The 22478-nt window shown below is 42.3% G+C and overlaps 1 protein-coding gene and 1 long non-coding RNA gene across 3 annotated transcripts; both read left to right on the top strand.

The window, feature by feature from the left end:
* The first annotated feature begins 14 nt into the window (after positions 1–14).
* On the top strand, positions 15–4248 carry CIMIP4 (ciliary microtubule inner protein 4). 2 transcript variants are annotated; one of them, XM_023935819.2, is made up of 4 exons: positions 15–716; positions 2365–2512; positions 3754–3864; positions 4074–4248. In XM_023935819.2, exons 1-4 carry the CDS (start codon positions 618–620, stop codon positions 4163–4165), a joined length of 450 nt encoding a protein of 149 aa, XP_023791587.1. In that variant the 5' UTR covers positions 15–617; the 3' UTR covers positions 4166–4248. The 2 variants fall into 2 exon arrangements, with proteins under 2 accessions (XP_023791587.1, XP_023791580.1); XM_023935812.2 differs by having other exon boundaries at positions 509–725.
* A 13232-nt stretch (positions 4249–17480) lies between these two features.
* On the top strand, positions 17481–22433 carry LOC147653530 (uncharacterized). The gene is made up of 3 exons (XR_015286390.1): positions 17481–17571; positions 21696–21748; positions 22327–22433. It is a non-coding gene; the product is annotated as an uncharacterized LOC147653530 (long non-coding RNA).
* Positions 22434–22478: the final 45 nt, after the last annotated feature.

Raw genomic sequence — 22478 nt, 5'->3', positions numbered from 1 at the left:
GTGCCTGAAGACATGCAGAAATTCCAGTGGCCTGATGAAAGATCAGGAGCATAATGAATGCCGAGTCCAGTGCTAAAATACGGCACTGGGTACTGGACATGGGAGGGCCAAGCTGTGGTTCTGTCATTGATTCTATGGAAGACTTCTTTCCAGCCCACCGTCTTCCCATTTGGAATGTGGAAAAAGGGAGTACCTTCCATATGGCAGCTGGGTCCAACCCACAGGGAGGTGTGTTGCTTCCCTGGGGTTCAGGTAAGGGACATTGAAAAGAAATGTATCAACTGGTATGGCCCAGTGATTATTATACTCTACTGGTGTTCCAGATAGGCAGCAACAATGTCCCAACAAGAAGGCTGAGGTCAGAAAGCTCATGTGAAACATTTGGAGATGCTAAAAGATCCATTTCTGCTGAAATACCATCTTGTTGATTATCATGACTGTGTTAGGAAAGCCTCCCAGAAATCCTGTATGTGTGATGAGAAGTTTTGGGCACAGGTATTTAATGAGACACGAGCCTTTTACTCTGCTCCTTGTGTGTTTTTCCAATCAGCAAGGATAACCCTTCTCCACGCTGTGTGAATTCCGTTTCTCATGGAGCTGGAGCCCACAGCTCATAGATGGAGGGAGCATTGTTCCCTAGCAACCATCTCTACTCTTCAGCCTTCATCCAGGACCTTGTACAAACCACCAGTCACCACACAGGGATCATGGACCAGGTGAGAGAGGTAGTTACAGAAGAGGTTTTGCCTCTTGGTAAATCACAGATATTGGCATTTTTTTATTTTTTATTTTTTTAAATAATTTAATAAATAAAGGAGAGAGAAATGTCATTTCCACATCTATGGGGCTCCTCGGGTTTGGAAAGTCACTGAAACCTCCTCACACTGTGGATACTCAGTCAAATGTGGAAGGCCTATGAGACCACTCTTGGCCACATCTGGTGGCTGGTGAGATTGGCCAGTTTTCCCACCTGTCTATGGAAGTTTTCTGCCTAGGGAGAACAGCTTCCTTTTTCCTCAAAGGCTGCATGTCAGGAAAAAGTGTTAGGCTATGCTAAGCATCTTTCAGAAAGAAAGATCATGTTTAATCCTTTTTAGCTCCTTGATCAAGATCTTTTCTGACTGGCTGCCTATTGTCCCTCACAGAATTAGTTTAGCAAAGCAATAAGTAAACATGCTTCTGTGGTTCCTGTTATCCAGGAGGATGGTAAAATGGCCTTAAAGTCCTTCTTGCCTCAAGGTGTGGAATTCTCTAAGCAGTGCTTTGACTTCAGGGTCGGATATAAAATGGAAAACAACAATCACATGCAGTTGCAGTGTTTTTATAATAACAGTGACAAAATCATCATTGTTTGTTCTACCAACTAGAAAGTAGGAACAGTCACAGGCTTTGGTGTCATTTTTGTCCAGGAGGAACTGGGGAAATTATTGATGAAAGGGATTTGGGAAATGAGCACATTGCCTCATTACACAGAAATTCTGCTTTGTTGGAAGAAATGGGAGAGGAGGAATTTCTACATCAGCAGACTGGAAAGTTCTTCCTACTGAATATAGTAATAATAGCAAACAGACATGGGTTTTTTTAAGTAGGAGGTGGGAGTTAGCACAGCAGTTTATTTAGCAGCAGCTTCCTGCACTTTGATCATGTGTAAGTGTATGGCTCTTCTTTAAAAATAAAGAAGAGTGAGAGGGAAAAGAAGCAGATCATTCCCTGTGAGTTTTTTTTTGTGGGAGAGGCTCTGCAGAGCATGCAGCACTGACTCCTGGAGTCTGGCTGATACAGTAACTTCAGCTTCAGGATCCCAATACTGTGTAAGACTTGGTGCTGCAAAGATCTGTCACAGCGTAAAACCCAATCTGCTGCTGATTCAAGTCAACCCTGGTGGAGCACTGGGCTTTCTACCCCATGGGCTGGTGCCTTCATTCCCACAACTGCCTCAAGAGCAGAAGGTAAGCCCTGTGTCATGTCCTGAGCTAATCTGACGAGTCTAAATGTGCATTCCTACCCCATCCAGATCCCAGTTGTCCTGCTGCTAGTGCCAGCAGGCTCACAGTCTTCCACCACTATGGGGCAGGGCTTCGGTTTTGTCACAGCCTTGCATGGGCTAAACCTACCAAGGTCCCCTGGGATGGGGACGTGACAGAGGGTTACACAGACATTCCCTCTGCAGGAAAAGCACTTCTTGTCCTAGCTGTCCCATGCAAATGCAATGCCTACAGAAGCTGCTAAGGGAGACTCAAGGACAGACCCAGGTCCCAGGGATTAGTCATAGCTCAAAGAACTGTGCAGGGGTGGAAATGCCAGGATTTCGCTGCACTTTGGGAGTGTGGATTGACAGCGTTTCCCTGTTTTTTGTATTCCCAGAAATGCCAAGCTCAGGACAATGCAGCATTAGAAACAGGACAGAAAGGACTCAACGACTGTACTGAAATGACAAAAAATTACTTGACCTGGGCGTCTCTTTCAGATTACCAACAGCTGAGTTACAACTTCAACATAAATATCTTCCCAGGTGAGGGGACACACCACCTACCCCTGACCTTCAAAGCTGGTTCCATCTGTGCTTTGCCAGGGCCCAGACAGCCACATTGCTCTGGGTAAAGATCTGACCATACATAATACTTTCCCCTCTTATTCCTTCTATCCAAGGTCACTGCTTTTCCAGGCTGTGATACCTAAGGAACTGGAATCTAGATACTCCCATTTTATGTATCTTATCCCTTTCTTTTCTTTCACTTTTTTTTTTCCCCACAGTGTGAAAAGTAAATGTGAATCATAATCCTTGTTGTCCCATCCAGAGTTGTCCAAATGGACACCATTTGCAATTTAATGTTCCCTTTCATCTCCAGTTGCTAGTTACCTCCCGTTCCAGTGCCAACATAATTTCTCTTCCAGACTTTTAGACATGTGGAGCTCTGAAATATCTTTCCCAAACCTCTGTTTCCAAGGTTCTCCAGGATCCCTCCATCTTAGCGAAAAATGGAAACTGAGCATTCATCCAAGAAACTCTGAGATAATTGTCCATGGTTCTTGTTTCTTGTGTACCAGCATAAGGCAGATTCATTTTCCTGATACAGTATGTTCCATGACAAGACTTTGCTGGGTATTGAGGACTGCATTGTCCTGGGTTTGTGTGGTTACACAGAAAAGAAGGATGTCTTTCCTCAGGGAGCTCAAAATCATTATTGTCAAGACAAATATGTGATTAAAAGGAAGGTGAAGAGATTAGAGAAACACCACCTCACACCCCGCCCCCCCTCCCCGCCATGGTTAGAAGTAAAGAGAGGATAAAAAGAGAAGTCACATTTGGCAACTCTTTCTTAAGGATTTTGGCAGAAAATGAGATCAAGAAGGCCTAGAGTAGTAAAATGGTTTTTGGGGTTTTGTGTAGTTGTGCTGCTAGTAGCAGCTAGGAAGCTACTCACGTGGATGAGGAGATTCAACAGTAGGGTAAGTGGGCACTTGGCTGAGGAAAGGGCACTGAGATACAAACAAAGATGCCTTGCAGCACCCTCTGTGTGTATCTCATACTTGAGGATGAAAAGCAGATTAATTGGGAAACACAAGTAACCGCCTGGGTGGTGATGCTGAAGCTATTGTTCAGTGCCCAGCCTCAGACCTGATCAAAGGTACTGCAGTCAGCACATGCCTTTTCTTGAGCACTTGCAACTGCTGGCGTTGCTCCCCTCTTCAATTCCAGGACTGCAGTAGGGTGATTTCTACATACAATTCCTTATTTGCTGTTCCTTGCAGGTGGTCCACTGAAGAGCCAAAGCTTGATGAGAGATTCCTACACCCCTGATGTATTTCAGAAGGCAGTGATAGATCCCAGGCATTGGCATGGAAGGACAATTAATGAGCTAGGTATGACTTCTGACATGGAAAGTATATTGCTGAATTCCTGAGATGGGTGCTGCTTCTGCCAAGAACAAAGGATGGGTTTGAGCAGAGGCACAAGGGGACTAGAAACTGGCATTTTAATAAGAGATAAGCTTTACAGCTAGAATAGTCCTTGGGGTATGATAGCAGTAGGAGGGAAACTGTAACTGAACTATGATTTCCATTCTTTACAGGGAGATGGTATGAGAAATATTTCCTAGATCTTAACGTGCAGAAAGCAATAAAGGAGAAACATGGGAGGCGTAAAAAAAAAAAAGATTCCTAGAAGATGAAGGTTGAAGATTGGAATGCATTCAACAATGAGTCTTTTCCTTCTGCCATCTAATAAACCTGCCTGTGAAATCTGAACCCACTGCCTGCTAGCTGGCAACAACAGATTTGTTCCTGGTGCTTTCTCCCCTCTCTATTAAAGTGTCTCTGGGGAGAGCAGTGTGAAATAAGTCTGAATATGCAAACAAACAAAAAAAAATCACTGTTGCTCACTGATACCGTGGGAAGGATTAGTGTATGAGGCCCGTACCCTTGGAGAAGGATGTGGAGAGGGCCCCACATGGAAATTCACCTGCTCAGCATGTAAGTTGGAGCAAGACCTGTGAGTGGTGTAAGAGGGCAGTGGTGGGTGTTTGTGAACAAATAATGTTTTCTGGAAGACTTATGACACTTTGACAGCTGCCCCAGCACTCCAGGGAGTACAGAAGATGCACTGGGAACCAACCAGGGTTGTCCCAGCAGCAGAAATGTGCAAAAGGAAATGAAAATTCACCTGAGAAGAGGAGGTATCAGGGTGTTTGTGAAAGCTCACACTATTTACAGGCCAAGCTGGTGAAAATAAAACCAAAGAAACAACAGCTTATTCCATTTAAAGGAAACAGGAAAGCTGCAAGAAACCTCAGGACTCCTCCAATGCACAAATCAGGCCACACCATGCATGTACCCTTACTGAAGCTCTCATTAGCCCCACTTGCCCCTGACAGCCCTTTCCCTAGCTCAGAGGTGACTCTCAGAGAGAAGCACATGCCTCCAGCATCCAGTCTGTACAACCTGGAGTTTGGGAGTGGGTCTGGGCAGTAAGTAAGGACCACCCAAGGCCTGAATGATGCAGGATTTGCAGGGTCTTTAGTGCTTCCTGATGTGTTTTTCTCACAAATTTAATGGTCTTTATTGCAGGACTGCCTTCCAGCTCCAAAGTGTAGCAATTTGGTGCAGCAATCACAAAGTAATTTCTGGGAATAGCGATGCCCTGTTCTTCCCTGTCTGGTCCTAAGCTCTCACCATTTTAGAAGATTGATGCTTTGCTCAATAATATGAACTGTTTTGGGACAGAATTAGGATCGTTACTTCACCATTGGCTGGTGATTAGATAACAGTATGCTGACTTTGTTAAAGTAGTGAAGGAGGTTAAAATTTAACTAATACGATAATCAAGTGATAATCATTTTCCACAACCAATAATTAACCGGATATTTCCAGGCAGATGTCCAAGTCTTTCAAATTAAGTAGACTGGCCAAATTGCAGCTTGTAGAAACCTCCCTATGGGTTTGCTTTGTACATCAGTACTGAGTGGCTGCTGTCTGAGCACACACCACTCTCGCCTCCCCTGAACAGCACAGCTCTGTAGGAACAGCCGGTTCTCTGTGTTGCATCCAGCACTGATGGCCAATATAACTCCAGGTACATAATGAGTCTTCTGAGACCACAGCAGGTCCTAATCCAGAAAACATGGAGCTGAACAGAAATCCACTGATGATGTTTGGCGTACTGGAAGCAGGCAGTTCAGGGCATAGTCAGCTAATAGGCAACACATAATGTGGGATGAATCCACAAATAGATGTACAAATTTGTTTCTACTAGACATTAAAAATGCTTATTAGCCATTAGAGATAGACACTAGGGCAAGCAGGCAGACTGCAGGATTATGGTTCAGCTGGAAGCAAATGCCCTTTTGCTATTCATGAAGGGCTCATTAAGAGAGTAGATCAGAAGAGAAATGGACTGAAAGGTCCTGTTGGTGCACCACTGGGCACAAAATGGGGTGTTTGCCTCTTGCAGTGAAATGAAGTCACTGTGTAGACCTTTTACAAATGAAAATATTTTATAAGCACTTAAATAGAATAAAATACTTGGTGTTGTATAATGCACTCAAATGCGTGACAGCTGTTTGATGACAAATGAAGACACCTGTGTCAATTCCCCTTCATCTTCTTTGCTTTGCCAAATGGTACAGCTCAGCCAGGAACAAACACTTTCAGACAGGTGACACATGAAAGCTGCAAAGATAACTGAGATTATAGCTTTCAGTGAGGCAGCACAGCTGCTGGGGACAATCAATACCTGAAGTCTCTGAGTGCTGAACAGACTCATTTAGCCACAACCTTGGCAAGGAGCATTTTCCTGTGTGGCACTTTGTGTTGTAGAGTGCTTTGGCTATCCAAACACGTATATGGAAAGCCAGCCTTGGAATCTCCAGGTACCATGTCATATGCAGTTAGACAAGAACAGAGCTGAAATAAGTGCTCATGCTCCCTGCAGCTGAAATCTCCCTTCTATCCATTCTTTGACTCTCATTCATTCTTTTTTTCATTCCTTCTTGCTTGTTTTGTGCTGGTGTTGGCGCTTCCTTGCCCACACTCTGAACTGAGTCAAACTGATAAACCAGCAGAAAGTCAATACAGAAGGAAAACCAAAACCAAACCAAAGTTAACAGGTTAACCAATTAAAATTTCTAAGCAAAGGACCTTGTTGCAGATAAGGCAATGAGTGATGGGATATGCAGATGTCAGGAAAGAGGAGTAGAAGGAAAATGGAGGTGGAAATGGCCTTTCACTGCCTTTTTCATGCAGCAAGAAATTAGTTTGCCTCCACTGTATTGTCTCACAGAGCTCAGTGCTTTGCAACACAGGTATTTAAATGATTTTACAGGGTCTGATCATTGGGTGGCAGCTCTGAGCCAGCGTTTTTATCTGACAAGTCAGAAATTGGAAAAAAGTGTATTCTTCTCTGGTTTAGCTAAACCATTCACTGAAATTGCTATTTAAGAACTGTTTAGGTCACCTCCAAACAGTCGGTTCACTCGAAATATGATCACACCACAAGGATTTGAAGTAGGAGAAACCAGTTTCACCCCAGCTTCTGCAGCGCTCTCCTCACAACTTTTTCTAACAGTAATGGCTACTTCCCAGTTCAGGTTTATGCATCACTGCAGTTGAATCACAGGTCATTTTGCAGGATATCACATTTAATAAATATTTCCTATTCTCCAAACAATATTGTGTTTTTCTTCTCATTTAACCCTCTGACCTCTGCCTATCTCATGCTATCCTGAATGATTCCAACCTTTGGTGTCTCCACTGTGAATGACTTTGAATGGCTTATATAAAGAGATGGTAACAACTGTAAGAACAGAAGACAGACACTGCAAAGACTCTTATTAGGATCTTCAGCCAACTATTCTATTCAATCCTTTGTGCTGTAAAGCTTGAACGGAAGTAAAACCTAAATTCAGAGCTACATCTATCCTGAGGTAAGCCCAGTATTCCTAAAAGAATGGAGTACTTACTGCTGATCCTGCCCATAATGGTATAAAAGAGAAATCCAGCACTGCTTGAAGTGGCAAGAGATCACAACAAAAAGAGAGCAGGTGAATTGACTTCAGTGCATTTCACTCTCAGGCACTGAGTTTAAAATACAATTCTGTCTTACATTTGAAGGCATTAAAGAAACTCTTATTCATCAAGGGAGAATGGTGATTTGAGGGTTAGGAATTACCTGTGGTGCTCCACTTGATAGTGGTAGAGCAAATGAGCCAAGGAGCAAGAAGGGTATAAAACAAAACCAAGACTCAAATGGTCTGTTCCTCAGGGTTCACTTTGTATTTTCCTTGCCACAGATTCCTCTCTGACAGAGCCAAGGATTGAAGCTGGAAGAGCAGTGACCCGGTGTCAGGGGTGGGATCACTGCACTTGGAAACAGTACACGAGGTTTAAGAACAACAACTCCTTACAGATGGAGAATAGGCTCTCTCAGATTTGGGCAAAACAGGGGTGAGAGCTACATTGAAAAATACACAAGAAGGTTCTATTGCTGATTTTAGAGAACAGGCCTAACAATTTTTTATGCTGAGTTGCCGTTTTATCCCTCTTAATAACATTCCTTTTCTTTTAAACCCTTGGATTCATTGCTTCTGAGCAGGAAAACTGATTATCCAAGCTCATTATGGGCCCAAGTGAAATAAGTTTCTTTTCCTATAACCCGAGAGCCTTGAACTGAAATTGATTAACTATTTTTAGAAAGAAGCTCTAGCTAAATCCGAGTTCCTCCCCTGCCAATCACACCTATCAGGGGAGTGCAAAACAAGCCTATCTAAATGCAGGTGCCTAGGAATTATGGCCTGTCCCTTTTACCAAGTACATTAATATAACTAAGAAAGAGGTGGGGTTATTTGAGATCTTTCACTATGTTGGACTAGGAGCTGGAGAGGAGAGGCACCATTTTTGGAAAGAAAATGGGATAATAATGGTGTTATATTTCGAATTTTTAGTTTGGTTATCTAACATACCTGCAACTCCAGCAGCATCTTCTGAATCTCAAGGCTGGCAACTTTCCTTTTCCAACAGTCTTCTTTAGGGTTCTGAAGACCCTTGTATTGTCTTCCTTGCCACTGCTGGGTGAAATAAAACACAGGACTTGGCTGCTACCAACAGCCCTCTAGCTGGCAGCTCTCTAAGGTGCCAACTGCATACAGACAGGAGATGACCTAATGGGGTACACTGTCTTCCAGGAAGCCAGAAGAAACCTCTGGCCACATTTCTTGTACCTTCCTCAGAAGCTGCAGGCCTCAGATTTTTCTGTGACACAGGAAGAGGTCAACTCTGCCAACTACAAGTGTCCCAGTTCCAAGATATGAAAGCACAATTCAGCTTTTGAGAAAAATCCATATTTCTCCCGTAAATAAAACAGGGACAGGGGCCATTCTCTGGCTGCATCTGCAAACTCGCTGGTCTCCTTGGTCTCCCACAGAGTTTCTTCAGTCTAAAACACAGATAAGGTTCTGTGTCTCTTTTATTCAGCTCAAAGTGCACGACACACTGTGTTACAGCTGTACTCCGAGTGAAAAAGGACGTGCTTTGCACAGCCTGCGTGCAGACCTGCTGGGATGCTGCTGAAGGACACTGGATACAGCCTCACCTGGTACAGTTGTGTCCAGGTTGCCCAGTGGGAATCGTTGCCACCCTGTGCTATCTCCCAAATGGTGCCAGGTTGTTATCTTGGAGAGCACTGGTTGGCACAGGCAAAACCGTGGCAGGGGGAGTGCTGACAACAAAACACTACAAGCAGTTGCAAGGCAGTGTGTGATACTACATCTTGGCCCTGATTTACTTGGCACTAATAACTCAGGCAATGTGACTGCTAGCATCAGCATTTATGAAGCTCACGAGCTTTCAGGGATATTTTGCAGTCAGTTTTTCAAAATAAAGGACCCTTGTCTCTTATAAGTATTGAGTATGAAAGTTGAAGGGAGGAAACAAAGGGAGAAGGCAACATTTTCCAAGAAGCTACAAACAAGCCCATCTTTCCTTCACATGACTTACAAAAGCACTAATTAAAAAGACCTGACCCTCACTCCTAAGAGCCAGATAATTATCACGAGACCCAGGAGTCAATTTAATTTGTATCAGCTTCCCCAACTACTCTGCAACGTAGGATATTTTCCCAAAGAGACTGTTCTGGTCACCTTCCCACTCTGTCTTTGAAGACATTATATAAATTTGAGTCATTATGGACAATTTGGAGCTATTTCTTATCAGCCACACACTGGCTGGGACCAATGCAGCTCTTCTTTGTTTACATTCCACTATTAAAGTCAGACTTTGCTTCAGGGGCAAAAAGTATGTCATTGCTAAAGGATGAGGAGGTAAGGGAATACGTGTCTTTTTGTGAGAGGGAAATTGTGTTCAGGCAAGCTGGGAGGAATTCAGACAACAAGGTTTCCATGGCCTTTTATTGAAACCTATTTCCAAAGGAAATGCTGAAGAAGAAAGGAAGCAGTTTTCTAGCCTCAGACTTCCATCCAGGGAGGTCAAGATCTGCAGCTGCAGTAATTCCTTACAATTTCCATAGGTGTTTGGAAGGTGACAAGATTTAAGAGATAAACAGGTGAAAATTCTCTGTTCCCCTCACTGCAATGGGTGATACCCATGTGCAGCCTGCTCTTACCCTATGGCTAGTAAGGAATTTTAGGGTCAGATATTCAATACTACAGTCTGAGAATGATTGAAATACTCAGGACTAGAGATAAGACTTAGTGGTTTACCTTTATCATTCTGAAACAAGTAGATATTTATCTCTACCTCCACTAACAGGTCAAATTTGAAGTTGTGGTTTTCTTGATCATATCCATGGATGTGACACACCCAGGGTATTGTGAAGTTCTGGCTGACAGGGTGTTTTAGACCTTTGTGGGACCTTCAGGTCTATTTCTTTGTTCAGAACCATTTCTTTGTTCCTGGTTAATCAGAAGGAAAAAAGCATGACTAGCTCAATCGGATGTGTGGTTTCTAAAGCCTTCCCCACATATATTTTATTCTGTTTCTAAATTAATATTACATTATGCTGGCATACTCCTTTAATTCAGTAAGTGACATTAATAAATTCTCTAATATCAAACACTTCTGCTTTACTCTTTCTTTTCCTCCCTCCCTCCCTCCCTCCCTCCCTCCCTCCCTCCCTCCCTCCCTCCCTCCCTCCCTCCCTCCCTCCCTCCCTCCCTTCACAATAACTATTTAGAGTTGGTGGCTGTCTGTGCCCTGAGCACACCCTTTTTCATGCCTTCCCCCATAAGGGGTTTGGCTGCCCATGCCCAAGGCTGTCTAAAGTGGAACCATCCTGGCTGAGGATCTTCCCACCTTCACTCAGAAGGTGCTTGTAAATTCAGGCCCTTGCCTGAGCTCTGGCACAGCCATATCTGTGCCTGGCAATGCACATTGCTGATGGCCATCTGTGGATGCTAGCTTTGGAGCAAGCTGCAGGCCCATGGCCTCTCAGTCCTGCCTGAGAAGCTAGCCTGAGAAAATTCATAGGAGGATTTCAAAACAATCCTCAGAGACAGAAAACAACTGCCAGGTGCTGTTTGTCTGTCCTCTTGTTTTCCTTGCAAGGGAAAGTCAGGGGGTGGTGAGCCCCCCCTGACCAATGATGGTAATGTAGCATTTTACTTACCAATAAGAGTTTCCTTTCTGTACTTTCCATATATCGGTCTATAAGACAAGCCTAGAGCAATAAACTAGAGAGAATTCTCCTGTTGTGACTCCCTTGAGAGTCCGTGTCGTTCTTTCCCGCCGTTCCCAATCAGAACGACAGCCATCCATGGGATTGACATCCTAGCTTGACCTTGAGTCTGGCTACTGAATAGGGACTTCCTATGGGATCTGGATGGATGGCTGATCCTGGCCACTCTCACTGTTCTGCTTTTCTTGTTACTGTGGGGTTACACCATTGTCATTGAGGTCAATGCCTTGCTGTCACCCTCAGCTCCCAGCTCACCTTCCCTCAGCAAGCAAAGCTTGTGACTTCCATTGCGGCAGGCTTGGTGTTTTACATGTGTACACACATCTGTTATGCTTGCTCACACTAGGGAACCCGAGGAAGGGACACCAGAGAAATGCAACCAGCAGTTGGGACAGAGGAGTTGTGAGGACTGTGGGACTGCAGAGCTCCTGCAAAGAGAAAATTATTTTGGTGCAGACTGTGAAGTCCTTTTTGCTGCAGGAACACTTCCGTGGTTTGAGACTTCAATCCACAGCAAATTGCTAACTTTTAGAATGTGATTCAATACTCTAGGGATTGTAAAAGTCACTTCCTCTATTGGCTTCACAGCTGTCAATTCATAAATGAATCCTACAGCTTTTTCTCAAAATTAAAACCAAGGTAATTTCTTCCTATTCTTATTTCATGTATTTTCTTCCCTGCCTCCAATCTCTTTGCTGTTTATCCCTCCATCTTCAGCATCCACTACTTTACTTTTTCTCTTTCCCCTATCTCTTCTTTATTTCCTGTTCCTTCATCTCTCTCATACTCTCATAGTCTGACTGTTCTGTTTTCTTCCTGAAAGGAAGGAGAAGTAGCAACAAGATAGAGTGAGACATATCTAATATATCTGAAAGGAAACACAGGTTAAACAACCACATACAACTTCTGTTTTTCTCACAGTTTTTGTTTTGCAGAAATAATTTCAACATAGCTGTGCTCTTGCTGGCATTAGGAAGAGCCAGCCTTCTTTGCCAATCTGATTAGTTATTATCACCTCTGCCTCTAGTCTAACACATTCTCCACTCAAGTGCAATTCTTAGCAAGTCCTGCTGTAATGTGTTTGTGTGCTCTCACAGCAAAAGCAGGGTCCAGTGATTGAAAAGCTAATGAAACCAGATGGATTAGCTTCCTCTGCTTCCTGTTCTTCCTCATCCTGTACAGAACCAGCTTCCTCCCTAGTCTGGACATAGCACTGGTGTCTGCAAGCTGGATACTGTGCTAGCTGCAAGACCTGTTCATGTCTTTTTGCCCAGCTCCATCTCTCAGGTTCATCAACCAAGCCTCTTCAGGCCCCTCACAGGACACCAGCCAGGAACTTTGTTCTTACAGCTGTTATTAAAGCTTGGAGTCACATTCATGATTTGATGAGCCTCAGAGCACTCCACCCATGTGCAAGCTCTCAGAGATAGTCATTGTAGGGTGATACTGTAGTCACTGTAGGGTCTTCACTGGGAGGTTTTCTGAATTGAAAATGGATCAGGCTGGAGAACACAGTGGGAAATGGTAAAATTAACACAAGTTACTGGACTGGAGAAAGCAGAGACAGAGAAGAGAGGTGCTAGGTGATGAGAACTGCTGGGAATATCTACAGTATTGATCTGCAGCTATTTCACTAGTCAAAACTGGCCCTTCATGGGAAAGTGGCAAGAAATCTCCAACATCAGTTGCTGCTCTTAGAATAGGCTGGACTCTTTGCCTTTTATCAGAATTTTATCATGAGTCTTAGAACTGAAAATGTCTCAAGTCTTTGACTCTGCATGTTTGTAAATCAAAATGGTCATACAAGAAAAGTAAGACTCCGGCCTACACTCAGTGCAGAAAATTTGGAATTGATAAATAGATAAGTCTAAAGGGTTAAGCTTGATGAAGCCTCATTAGGCTTCATGCCTTTGGATCCAAAGAGCCTCATAACACTGGCCAAAACTGCAAACACATCTTTTCCTTTCTCACCCCCCCAAAAGGAATGCAAGGACAGCCTTTCTGGCACAGTGAACTATCATCTAAGACTTGTGATGGTGCCTTTGTTTCTCTTCCTGAGCTGCAGAGGCCTGATGCTCCATGAAACCCCAACACAGATGGAAGGCTGGTTAAGTGTGAGTATAACATAGAAAATCTAAAAGAGAGGCTCTCCCCAGTGAGAAGCCTGTTGTTGGAGGAAATGAGAGCACCAAAACCAACTGGGTAATGCTGAATGGGAATTTATTTAGCTGAGCGCTCACATCAGTATCAGTGTCCTAGGATAAGCATAATTCTGAGTCCTGGTAATTCTCTGCATAGCTTTGCAATAAGCAAGTGCCCAAGCTGAATGAAAGGACCCTCAGGACCTAAGCAGTGTAGTGCTGACTTTTGTACCCCTTAACAAGAGAAAGAATGTGGCAGACATTTAGAAAAACAACTTTTAAGAACATGATTACAGATTTTTTTGAAAGCCAAACAAATGCTCTCAGCAATCCACTGCTCTTCCAGCAGTCAAGAGAGATCTCAGTAAAAAGTCAGTAAGGGCAAGATATGAGTAAGTGATCTATTGTTTAAGGCAAAAAACTAGATGCCTCATTAAGCAAGACATTCAACTTTGCCTTTGTGGGTTGTTTTCATTTGGTGAATATATTGCCATGCCCACCAAATAAGCCCACTTGCCTTAGCAAGAGTTCTGCCTCTAGGAAGTCATATGCCAAAGTGAGAGACACCCACTCTGTTTAGCTACAAAGTCACAGAAAGGAGAAAGCTTCCTGGCAAGGAAAACACATTTCAAAAACCTAGCAGCTGAAAAACTCACATCCCTGTATCAGTAAACAAACATACCTCATAGCTGGACTTGCAGAGAACCCACTTTTCCTTTTTCTTTTGGGAAAAACCTGCATGCAAGAAGGAGCTGAGTCTATGTTGAGGAAAGATCAGTGTTAACCGGGGAAAATGAATGTGCCCTTTCCTGAGAATTCAAACTCCAAGAACAGGAGCTGAAGTTGTCTCTGCTGTCATGAGAACTGCTGGCCCAGGATCTGCTTGGTTGAGTGCTCTGATTTTTAGAAACAGCAGTCAAAAGATGGCAAGGAATGATTTTGCCTTTCCTAGCAGCTCAAGGGCAGGAACCTTGAGCTAACCTTGCAAGAAACACCTGTGCCTGAGCCAAGTCACTGTCAGGTCCAAAATGTGAAACAGGCTGCCAAGACCAGGTTGTTTCAGCCATTGTAGAGTTACTGCTTGAGAGACCACAGAGTCCGTGGTGTTCAGTACTGTGATTCACATGTCAGGCAAGGGATCACAGTCTTCCCAGTATGTGTTCATTTCTGGAAAGATCAGCGTGCAGTGATACAGAGAGCTGGTTTTGGCTTGGATAGAGTTAATTTTCTTCACAGTAGCTGTTATGGGGCTGTGTTTTGGATTTGTGCTGGAAACAGTGTTGATAATTCAGGGATGTTTTAGTTATTGCTGAGCAGTGCTAAAACAGAGTCAAGGCCTTTTCTGCCTCACCCCACCAGTGAGAAGGCTGGGGGTGCACAAGAAGGTGGGAGAGAACACAGCCAGGACAGCAGACCCCAACTGACCCAAGGGATATTCCATACCACATGGCACCATGGTCAGCACATAAAGCTGAGAGAAGAAGAGGGCGGGGGAATGTTTGGAATCACATTTGTCTTCCCAAGACACCATAACATATTATGGATGGAGCTCTGCATTCCTGGGAATGGCAGAACTCTTGTCTGCCCATGGGAAATGGTGAATGCATTCCCTGTTTTGTTTTGCTTCCATGAGCAGGTTTTGCTTTCCCTATTGAACTGTCTTTACCTCAACCCACAAGTTTTCTCACTTTTACTCTTCCCTTTTCCATTCATTTTCCCATCCCACCAGGAGGCGCTGAGTGGTAGTTGGCAGCTGGAATGAAGACACAAACATTTTCACCACTTTTTGTTTCAATACCTGTTACTGAGCACCCCAGAGGCTCCAGCACTTATGAGTAATGGCCGAGTTCCTCACTCACACAGGTGCTGTGCCTCTGCTCTGACAGCTGTGTTACTAACTAAATCTTGACTTTAGCATAGGTCCAGCAAGTAGGTTCCTGACCAGATGTCATAAAATTAAAAAGAACAGGGAAGTATTTACTTCCTGTTACATTTTGCTTAACCAATTTCCCAGAACTGTGATATTTTTCTGCCAGTGAGATGTAATGATCTCTTAACAGAAGCTGAACTTTGCTGCTTGTTCCCTTTTCTGTTAATCTGCACTCAGAACCTGCCCTTTAAATCACGATTCTCCTGGTGTCCAATGCTTTCTGAAAGGAAAATTAATTTCCATAAATTTAAACAGTCATTAAACAAAATATTGGTTTACATAGTGAATGCTGTCTCAAAAGCACACTGTTGCTGCTAAGCCTGATGTGTACAAAACTGTCTCCATTCAAATAGTAGCACTACTGAGTATGTAATGGCACTATTGAGTACTTCATAGTAGCACTACTAAATATGGATTCTGCTTAAACCAAACCCACACAGCTGAGGGATTAAAATTCAAGCCACACTCTGATTACATATTTTAATTTAAGTGATAATATCACTCTGCATCAATAGAAGTGAGGCAAATACACTCAAATAGAGACAGTGTAATTTAACATATATTTTTCTTTTTAATCTCTGGGGGAAAAAGGAAGGGGCTGGTGGCATCTAAAGAAGTGAGAGGCAATGAATTCTCTTTCTGTTTTCTCTAGCCTGGACTGCAGCCTCTGTGAAGAGAGTTCTGCAGGTCTGGGCAGTACCTTCAGCAACTGAAGGCACCAGAGCTCAGGCAGTTTTGGATTACATCTGCCACAGTGTACACAGTTTCTTAGGAATCAGTGACAGCTGGAAGTGCATCAGAAATAAAAAATTTTGAAAGCTAAAGGAAAACAGAGTTTTCAAGTCAAGTCAAGGAGTGGAAGAAGAAGGAAAAGCTACTTAACAATAATTTTCAAGACTATACTGTGAAAATGAACGTTGTACACAGTGTATGGACATGAAACCAAAGATGGAGACTTTTTGTCTTCACATTTCTCAAATGTATGCTTCTCTCTTCATGCTCCTTTCCCAGATTAAAAAATAAAAAAAAAATTTAAAAAAAAAAGAGAGAGATGTGTAAACTTATCCTTTTAGTTTCTTCTTAACAGGCAGAAGAATTTTCCCACTTAGATGGAGAGACCTCAGTGGAGAAAGATGAGGACTGGTAGTGAATACCCATGCACTATGTCTCTTGAAACTTCAGTCATTCATAAATAATTGCCTTTTCTTTTTTTCATGCTTGTTAAACACCATCTCACTGTGTGTGATTCCAAGCAATACTTTGTTACTCCTCTCACTTAATTTACTCCAATTAGGTTCTGGCATCCCTAGACACCAAGGATCTGCCTATCAGATGGAATGTTTCTGCAAAAGAGCAATGCTTGGCAAACATGAGATTCAAGTTCCCTAGGGTGGAACTGAGGCATCTCTGTTCAGCAGAGCTGTGGCAACTTGAGCTTTCCTGGAGTGTGACAGGATCAGTGACAGCAAATTCTCCGCTCTGGTCTCATGGCAGGGTCTGGCAGCACCAGTTTCCTGGTTAGCTTGCATGGAAAAGCAGCCTGACCGTGTCAGGACATACCTATGCCAAAAAGCTCTGGTTTGGGAAGGCTGAAAGACAGCACCACCGGCAGAGCCAGGCTGGGAAGTGGTGCCTTTCTTCTTAAAGGTCACACGAAGGGAGTTAGCTGGCGTGTTAATTCCCTATTTAAAGTGAAATCCAGTTAGAGCCTTTAGCAACAGCTTAGGGTAAAGGTTGGAGAAAACTCTCCTGATACAGAGAGCAAGCAGGAGAGATAGTCTAAACCTCAGAATTTCTCCTTCTCTATTTGCTGAGCCTTAGTGAAAGCAACTTTCATGAGTGTATATGAAAAGCGGTGGGCAGATTGTCATAAATTGATTGGTAATCTCTTCAGGGCTACCGGGATGGGCTCTTTGACCTGAAATACTTTAATAAATCCATTCAGGAAACACAGAATCATGAGCTGACAAGACACCAAAAGGCCATCTGTAAAGCAGTTAAAAACTTCAGTCCCAAAGTGGGACAAAACCTGATCGAACAGGTAGACAAGCCAAGCCTTTTAGCTCCAAGACAGGACGTGAGGATGAAGCCATTGTTTAGACACCTGTGGCTGTTGCCATATCTGTACAGACCATCCACAGCCTCTCTTGGGCACAGTGGAAGCTTTGCCAGGCATGTAATGTCACAGAGTGGTATCCCAGGAGCCAGGTACCACCTGCTGGATCTGGTCTCCACCCCAGGAGGATGTCACCTCCCAAAAGGAGATCTGGAGTTACATGGACACTACCAACACTGCACCAGGAGTTATTCAACAGGTAACATGTGCAACAAAGGCTGAGAGGTGTCTTCTTAAGTAGGATGGGCTCCCTTCAGGAGCAGAAAAAAGGAAAATATCTCCTTCATTTCTCATGACCAAGTAAATACAAAAACGGACAAACATTTTACTAGAAAAGGCACATGCAGTTGAAAAGGTGACAGAGCACAAAGTTTCTAGACATTCTTTCAGTACGTGCCAAGAAAAACCCAATGGTTGTGGCCCAACAACAAAGAAACAGCAGGTGAGAGGTTCTGAAAGCAAAGTTTAAACCAGGAGGCTGAAAAAAGCAGTCCTACATAGTAACATTCTTCAATGGTCCTGCTTTTATACACTCTGTCAGATAACAGAGTCTCACTGCATGATTGATTAAACTCTGTGGGAAAAAGGGGATTGTATTTATTAGTATCTGGTAACATTTTGAAGCAGATTAAGTTTATATAAGATGGATTCCACCTAATCAAAACAGAATCAGTGCTGCTGACATTTAAGATTAAAGACACTATGAGGCAATTTTAAAATGAAAACCAAGGAAATGATGCCAGATGTGGAAAATAAATTGTTTGGATTGATCTATTTGTGTGGTCTGAAATCACAGAAAGCCTATGACTTAGTAAAAGGGATAGGATAGAAGGTAAGAAAAACACAGAGAAAAGCAATAGCCTGGATAAGCAGAGCATATAAAACTATGCAACCAAATCAAGACAAATGCTTTGTTTTATTTTACTTTATTTGCTACTATGAATCTAACCACAGAGTCTATTTTTTTTTAGCCACTGTAAATGATTGCTTCTTGGAGTTATTTGTGAAAGCACTCAGAAGAAAACAAACAGATTTAGTCCTGAAAAATATGCAAGACCTAGTAAAAGCTGAAACAATGAAAGGCACAAGTTTACTACAATAATGTTTTAGGGACAAATTGGCAAAAATAAGGCTAAGAAGCTGTTAAAGGATGAAATGTTTTCAGTGGACAAAGGAGCTGTTTAAAGAATATTATACAAATTTAAAAAGTGAGCTTAGGCCTTTTGTAAGTCTACCCATGCTATAGAGTTATTGTAGCCTTAATGTTCTGAAAAAGTAAATGAGGCAAGATATGCAGAGAAAAATGATAACTTTAAATCATATTTTCCAACTAAATTTTAATGTTTAATAAAACATATTTACTTTCTTTACAAGCCTTGCATATCCTATATTATTACTCGATTGCTTTCTTATCATATAAATCTGCAAAGGAATTTAAACATTCAATTGCTGAATGAGTAATTGAGGTAAATAATCAAAAGCTTTAGCACGCCTCAGCTTTAGAGAAAAAGAAATACCAAATGAAAGCTTTTGAGGAGTACTCAGAGAAATAGCCAGGGAACTACTGACAATCAGGCTGGCTTTTACACAGGATGATACAAACAGTAAGAAAAAACAGAAGTAGTAGAGAAAAATGTTCTGGAGAAGTGTTAGCATCTCTCTATAAAAAAGAGTCTTTCATGCCTCATAAACCTGGTAGAGTTCTTTGAAGAACTCCAGAAGCAAACATGTACAGGGTTATCCAATTAATACCTCATACCTAGATGTCTAAAGAGCTTGAAGTCCCTCAAAAAATGCATTTCCAAGAAACTAAGAGATAAAAGGAAGTTTGTCATGTAGATTGAAGTAATTTAAACACAGAAAACTAATGAGAAAAAAAAAATATTGGTTAGTTTTCATACTGGAGAAAGGATTTAAGTAGTTTCTCCTGGGAAAATTATAATTTTCAACATGCTTATTAATTATCTGACAGACCAAGTGGTGAGAGATCTCTTACCTGAGAGATCTGAGTGACTGAGAAAGGCACCGTTTTTCTGGGGTGCTCTAAACTAGTGATGATGGAGAAAGCACTAAGCTATAAAAGGGATAGGAGATTAGAATCACAGAACCAGAGATTCACAGAATGGTTTGGGTTGGAAGGATCCAAACCCCTTGCCATGGGCAAGGACATCTTCCATTAGACCAAGTTGCTGAAGGCCCCATCCAACCTGGCCTTGAACCTTTCTAATGAATAAACATCCACAACTTCTCTGAGCTGCCAGTTTCTTTGTCTTGCCAGCCTCATAGTAAAAATTTCTTCTTTATGTCCAACCCAAATCTATCCTATGTCAGTATAAAACTGCTGCCCACTGTCCTGTCACTACAGGAATGAAATCTTGTGATTCCAATGAGGATCTGCTGGGCAAGCTTCGGTCTGTTTCCCTGAATTTCATGTCATCCCATTTGCTTTTATACTTTTCATTTTGCTTCAGAATTGTCTCTTTTTTCTTTTAAGCATTCAATTTCTTCAGTTTCTTCTCCTGTCTCTTTATTTAGCCTTCCTCCCTGATGTGGGGATTTAATTTTGGCAAGTTTCAGTCCTTGTAACTGCACTTCTTTTCCTCTCAGTATAATTGGCTGTAGTCACTTCAAATCCTCTGTTTTTTTCCAATCCCGTTTTATTTGATCATATCTCTCTTCCAGAGTGTTTGTTGCCCTTTCTTCCCTGATTTGGGAGCACTGCAGCTACAAAAGGCATGCCAAGGGGAGCACAGGACTGCCACTACGTGGCTCCCTACACACCTTTCTGCTTGGCAACAACCTCAGCTGCTTTTACTGCTCTGACTAGGGTTAACATTATGCCCTATATACTGAGATGAAAAGAGGTGCACTAGAAGACAGAAACTTGCCAAAATTATTCCAATTAAAATCCCCAAATTCAGGACGGAAGCAAAACAAAGAGAGAAGTAATGGAATTCAAGGGTTGAATATGCAGTTAATGAAATAAGCTCAAAAGTGTGTGTCAACATCTTATGTAACTTTGAGTGCCACAGAAGGACAAACAGCTTAGAAGATTAAAAAGTACTCATCCCAAACCTTTGCAATGTATGTGTACACTGCAAGCAAGGAGCTGGAAAATTTTTAAAGAGAGGATAGTTGTCCAGTTGTTTCAGACATCTTTACAACTACTTCTCTAGACAAATCATCATTTAAGAATGAGGACCAAATTGTTCTCTACCAACAAGCTGGAAAGCACACAACCAATCCACAAAGGTTTTGACCTAAATTTGGTTCATGTTGTACAAATTTGTAGAGGAGTTTGGGTTCACCCAGTGAACCTCATGGTGAAACATCCATTGTGTAGAATGAGGAGCTGTTAGGGTCAGGGTTGGAACATATGGAATCCTGGCATACACTTGAGAGGACTTAAAGAGCAAAAGGAGGCATGAAGTCATAGCGTTACTTATTCCCTGTACTTATTCCATGTACAGAATGTGACATGTGGAGTTTATTTTCATGGAAATTTTATCTCCACAGTGAGAGCAGAGGGAGCATGTAGGGAGTGAGGAGAAGAGACAGAGTGGAGTTCTATGGGAATAAAATTGTGTGTACAACATACTTGTGAACAAGAAACTAGGGAGGGACTGCATGATAGGTTAGTTTTGTTTTCCATTACCCAGCAGAGATACAGGATTCTCTGAAATTCTCACCCTATTGTTCCTTGAGGTATTGAAGGGCTTTCCACCGCAGGGTTTTTTTCTAGCAAACCATTCAGCCCCATTTTCCTTCCTTACATAAGAGACAACTCCCAAGCCTACAGAAATGCAGCAACAGACCAGTTCAGTGTTGACCTTAATTAGAACTACTGAGGTCACAATAAATTTCCTACCCTAGTCTCGTGCAAATTCAAGTAGTATGTTTCTGGCTGATGAAGATTATCATAAAGTTATTACTTCAGAGCAAGAAAAAATGCCTGCTGTTAAAACATGGGCACAACCTTTGATGTTTGAGTATGCAGTAAGGAAAAGGTTGCAATCATCTCATAACTTGTTTTTTGACTGTGTAAGAAACACTGGTGACTCATCATGCAGATATACAGGATGAGGGTCTGGAACTACTTAGTGAGAAGCCCTACAGACAGGAGCATGTCAAAATTGGCTCCTGAATCATCACCATGATGATTCCATTCCTTCACATCAGTACCTGGCACTGAAGGGGAAGGGAGCAGCACAGTAACTTTATGGCTCAAGCTAATGATCAGGAAGTTGAAGACCTGGGACTCATGACTGCTTCTAAGTCTTGAATCAGGCTACAGGACTGTAAAATGCTTTTTATCACCCTCAGTGCACCTGGACCTCATGCAGAAGAGAATGGAAAATTCATAGGATCAGCAACAGGTGAAGTCTATAGAAGTTTTGATTCCAGTAAGAAGTGGATTCCTTTGTCAGAGAAGAGCTATAGATCATGAGCTCTGTTTCCAATGTTCATTACATATTTTATTTAATGATAGTTAGGTGGATATTGAAGAGAGCATCCCTAGAGCAAAAACTCATTCTGCTGTAAATGAATTGTTATAGTTGGAAAGCAAGCCACTGTGCAGCTCCCTATCTTGACAATGCCATGTTTCTCTGCAAATTCCAGGCTCATTCTGATGATAATATTGTCTCTGTGGGATCATAACAAATGTGCTTTTACCTGTAAATCCTGTCTCCAAAATCAGCCTCTGCAAATGCCCAGTGAAGTGCAGAGGAACAGAAGGAACAGAGAACTGTCAGAGTACTGATCACATCTTAAAGCACTGATCACAATGCAAATGGGCTTTATCCAAAAGCCACTGAGTTGAGTAAAACTTCTCCCACTCATTATTCTTCTTGATTATTAAACCCTAGCAATTCAAGGCCCAGCAAAGTGATGCATATCTAAGATATGAATTCAGATACAATATTTGCATATGAATTTGAACATCTCCTTTTAGGACATGCTTCGATAGAGCACAATCATACAGCCTGGAAGAAATTAGTTGTGCCACTTATAAAAGGCCAAAGAAGAGATTAATAAAAAAAAAATCCATTGATTACAAAAGGTCTAAATTGCAATCTCTCAAAGTGTTAAATCATTATTCTCTAT

This window comes from Cyanistes caeruleus, chromosome 4 (assembly GCF_971803275.1).
Source record: "Cyanistes caeruleus chromosome 4, bCyaCae1.hap1.1, whole genome shotgun sequence".
In the NCBI taxonomy this organism is placed as follows: Eukaryota; Metazoa; Chordata; class Aves; order Passeriformes; family Paridae; genus Cyanistes; species Cyanistes caeruleus.
The sequence above is the reverse complement of the archived record's forward strand: the minus strand, read 5'-3'. Positions and strand labels throughout refer to the sequence as shown.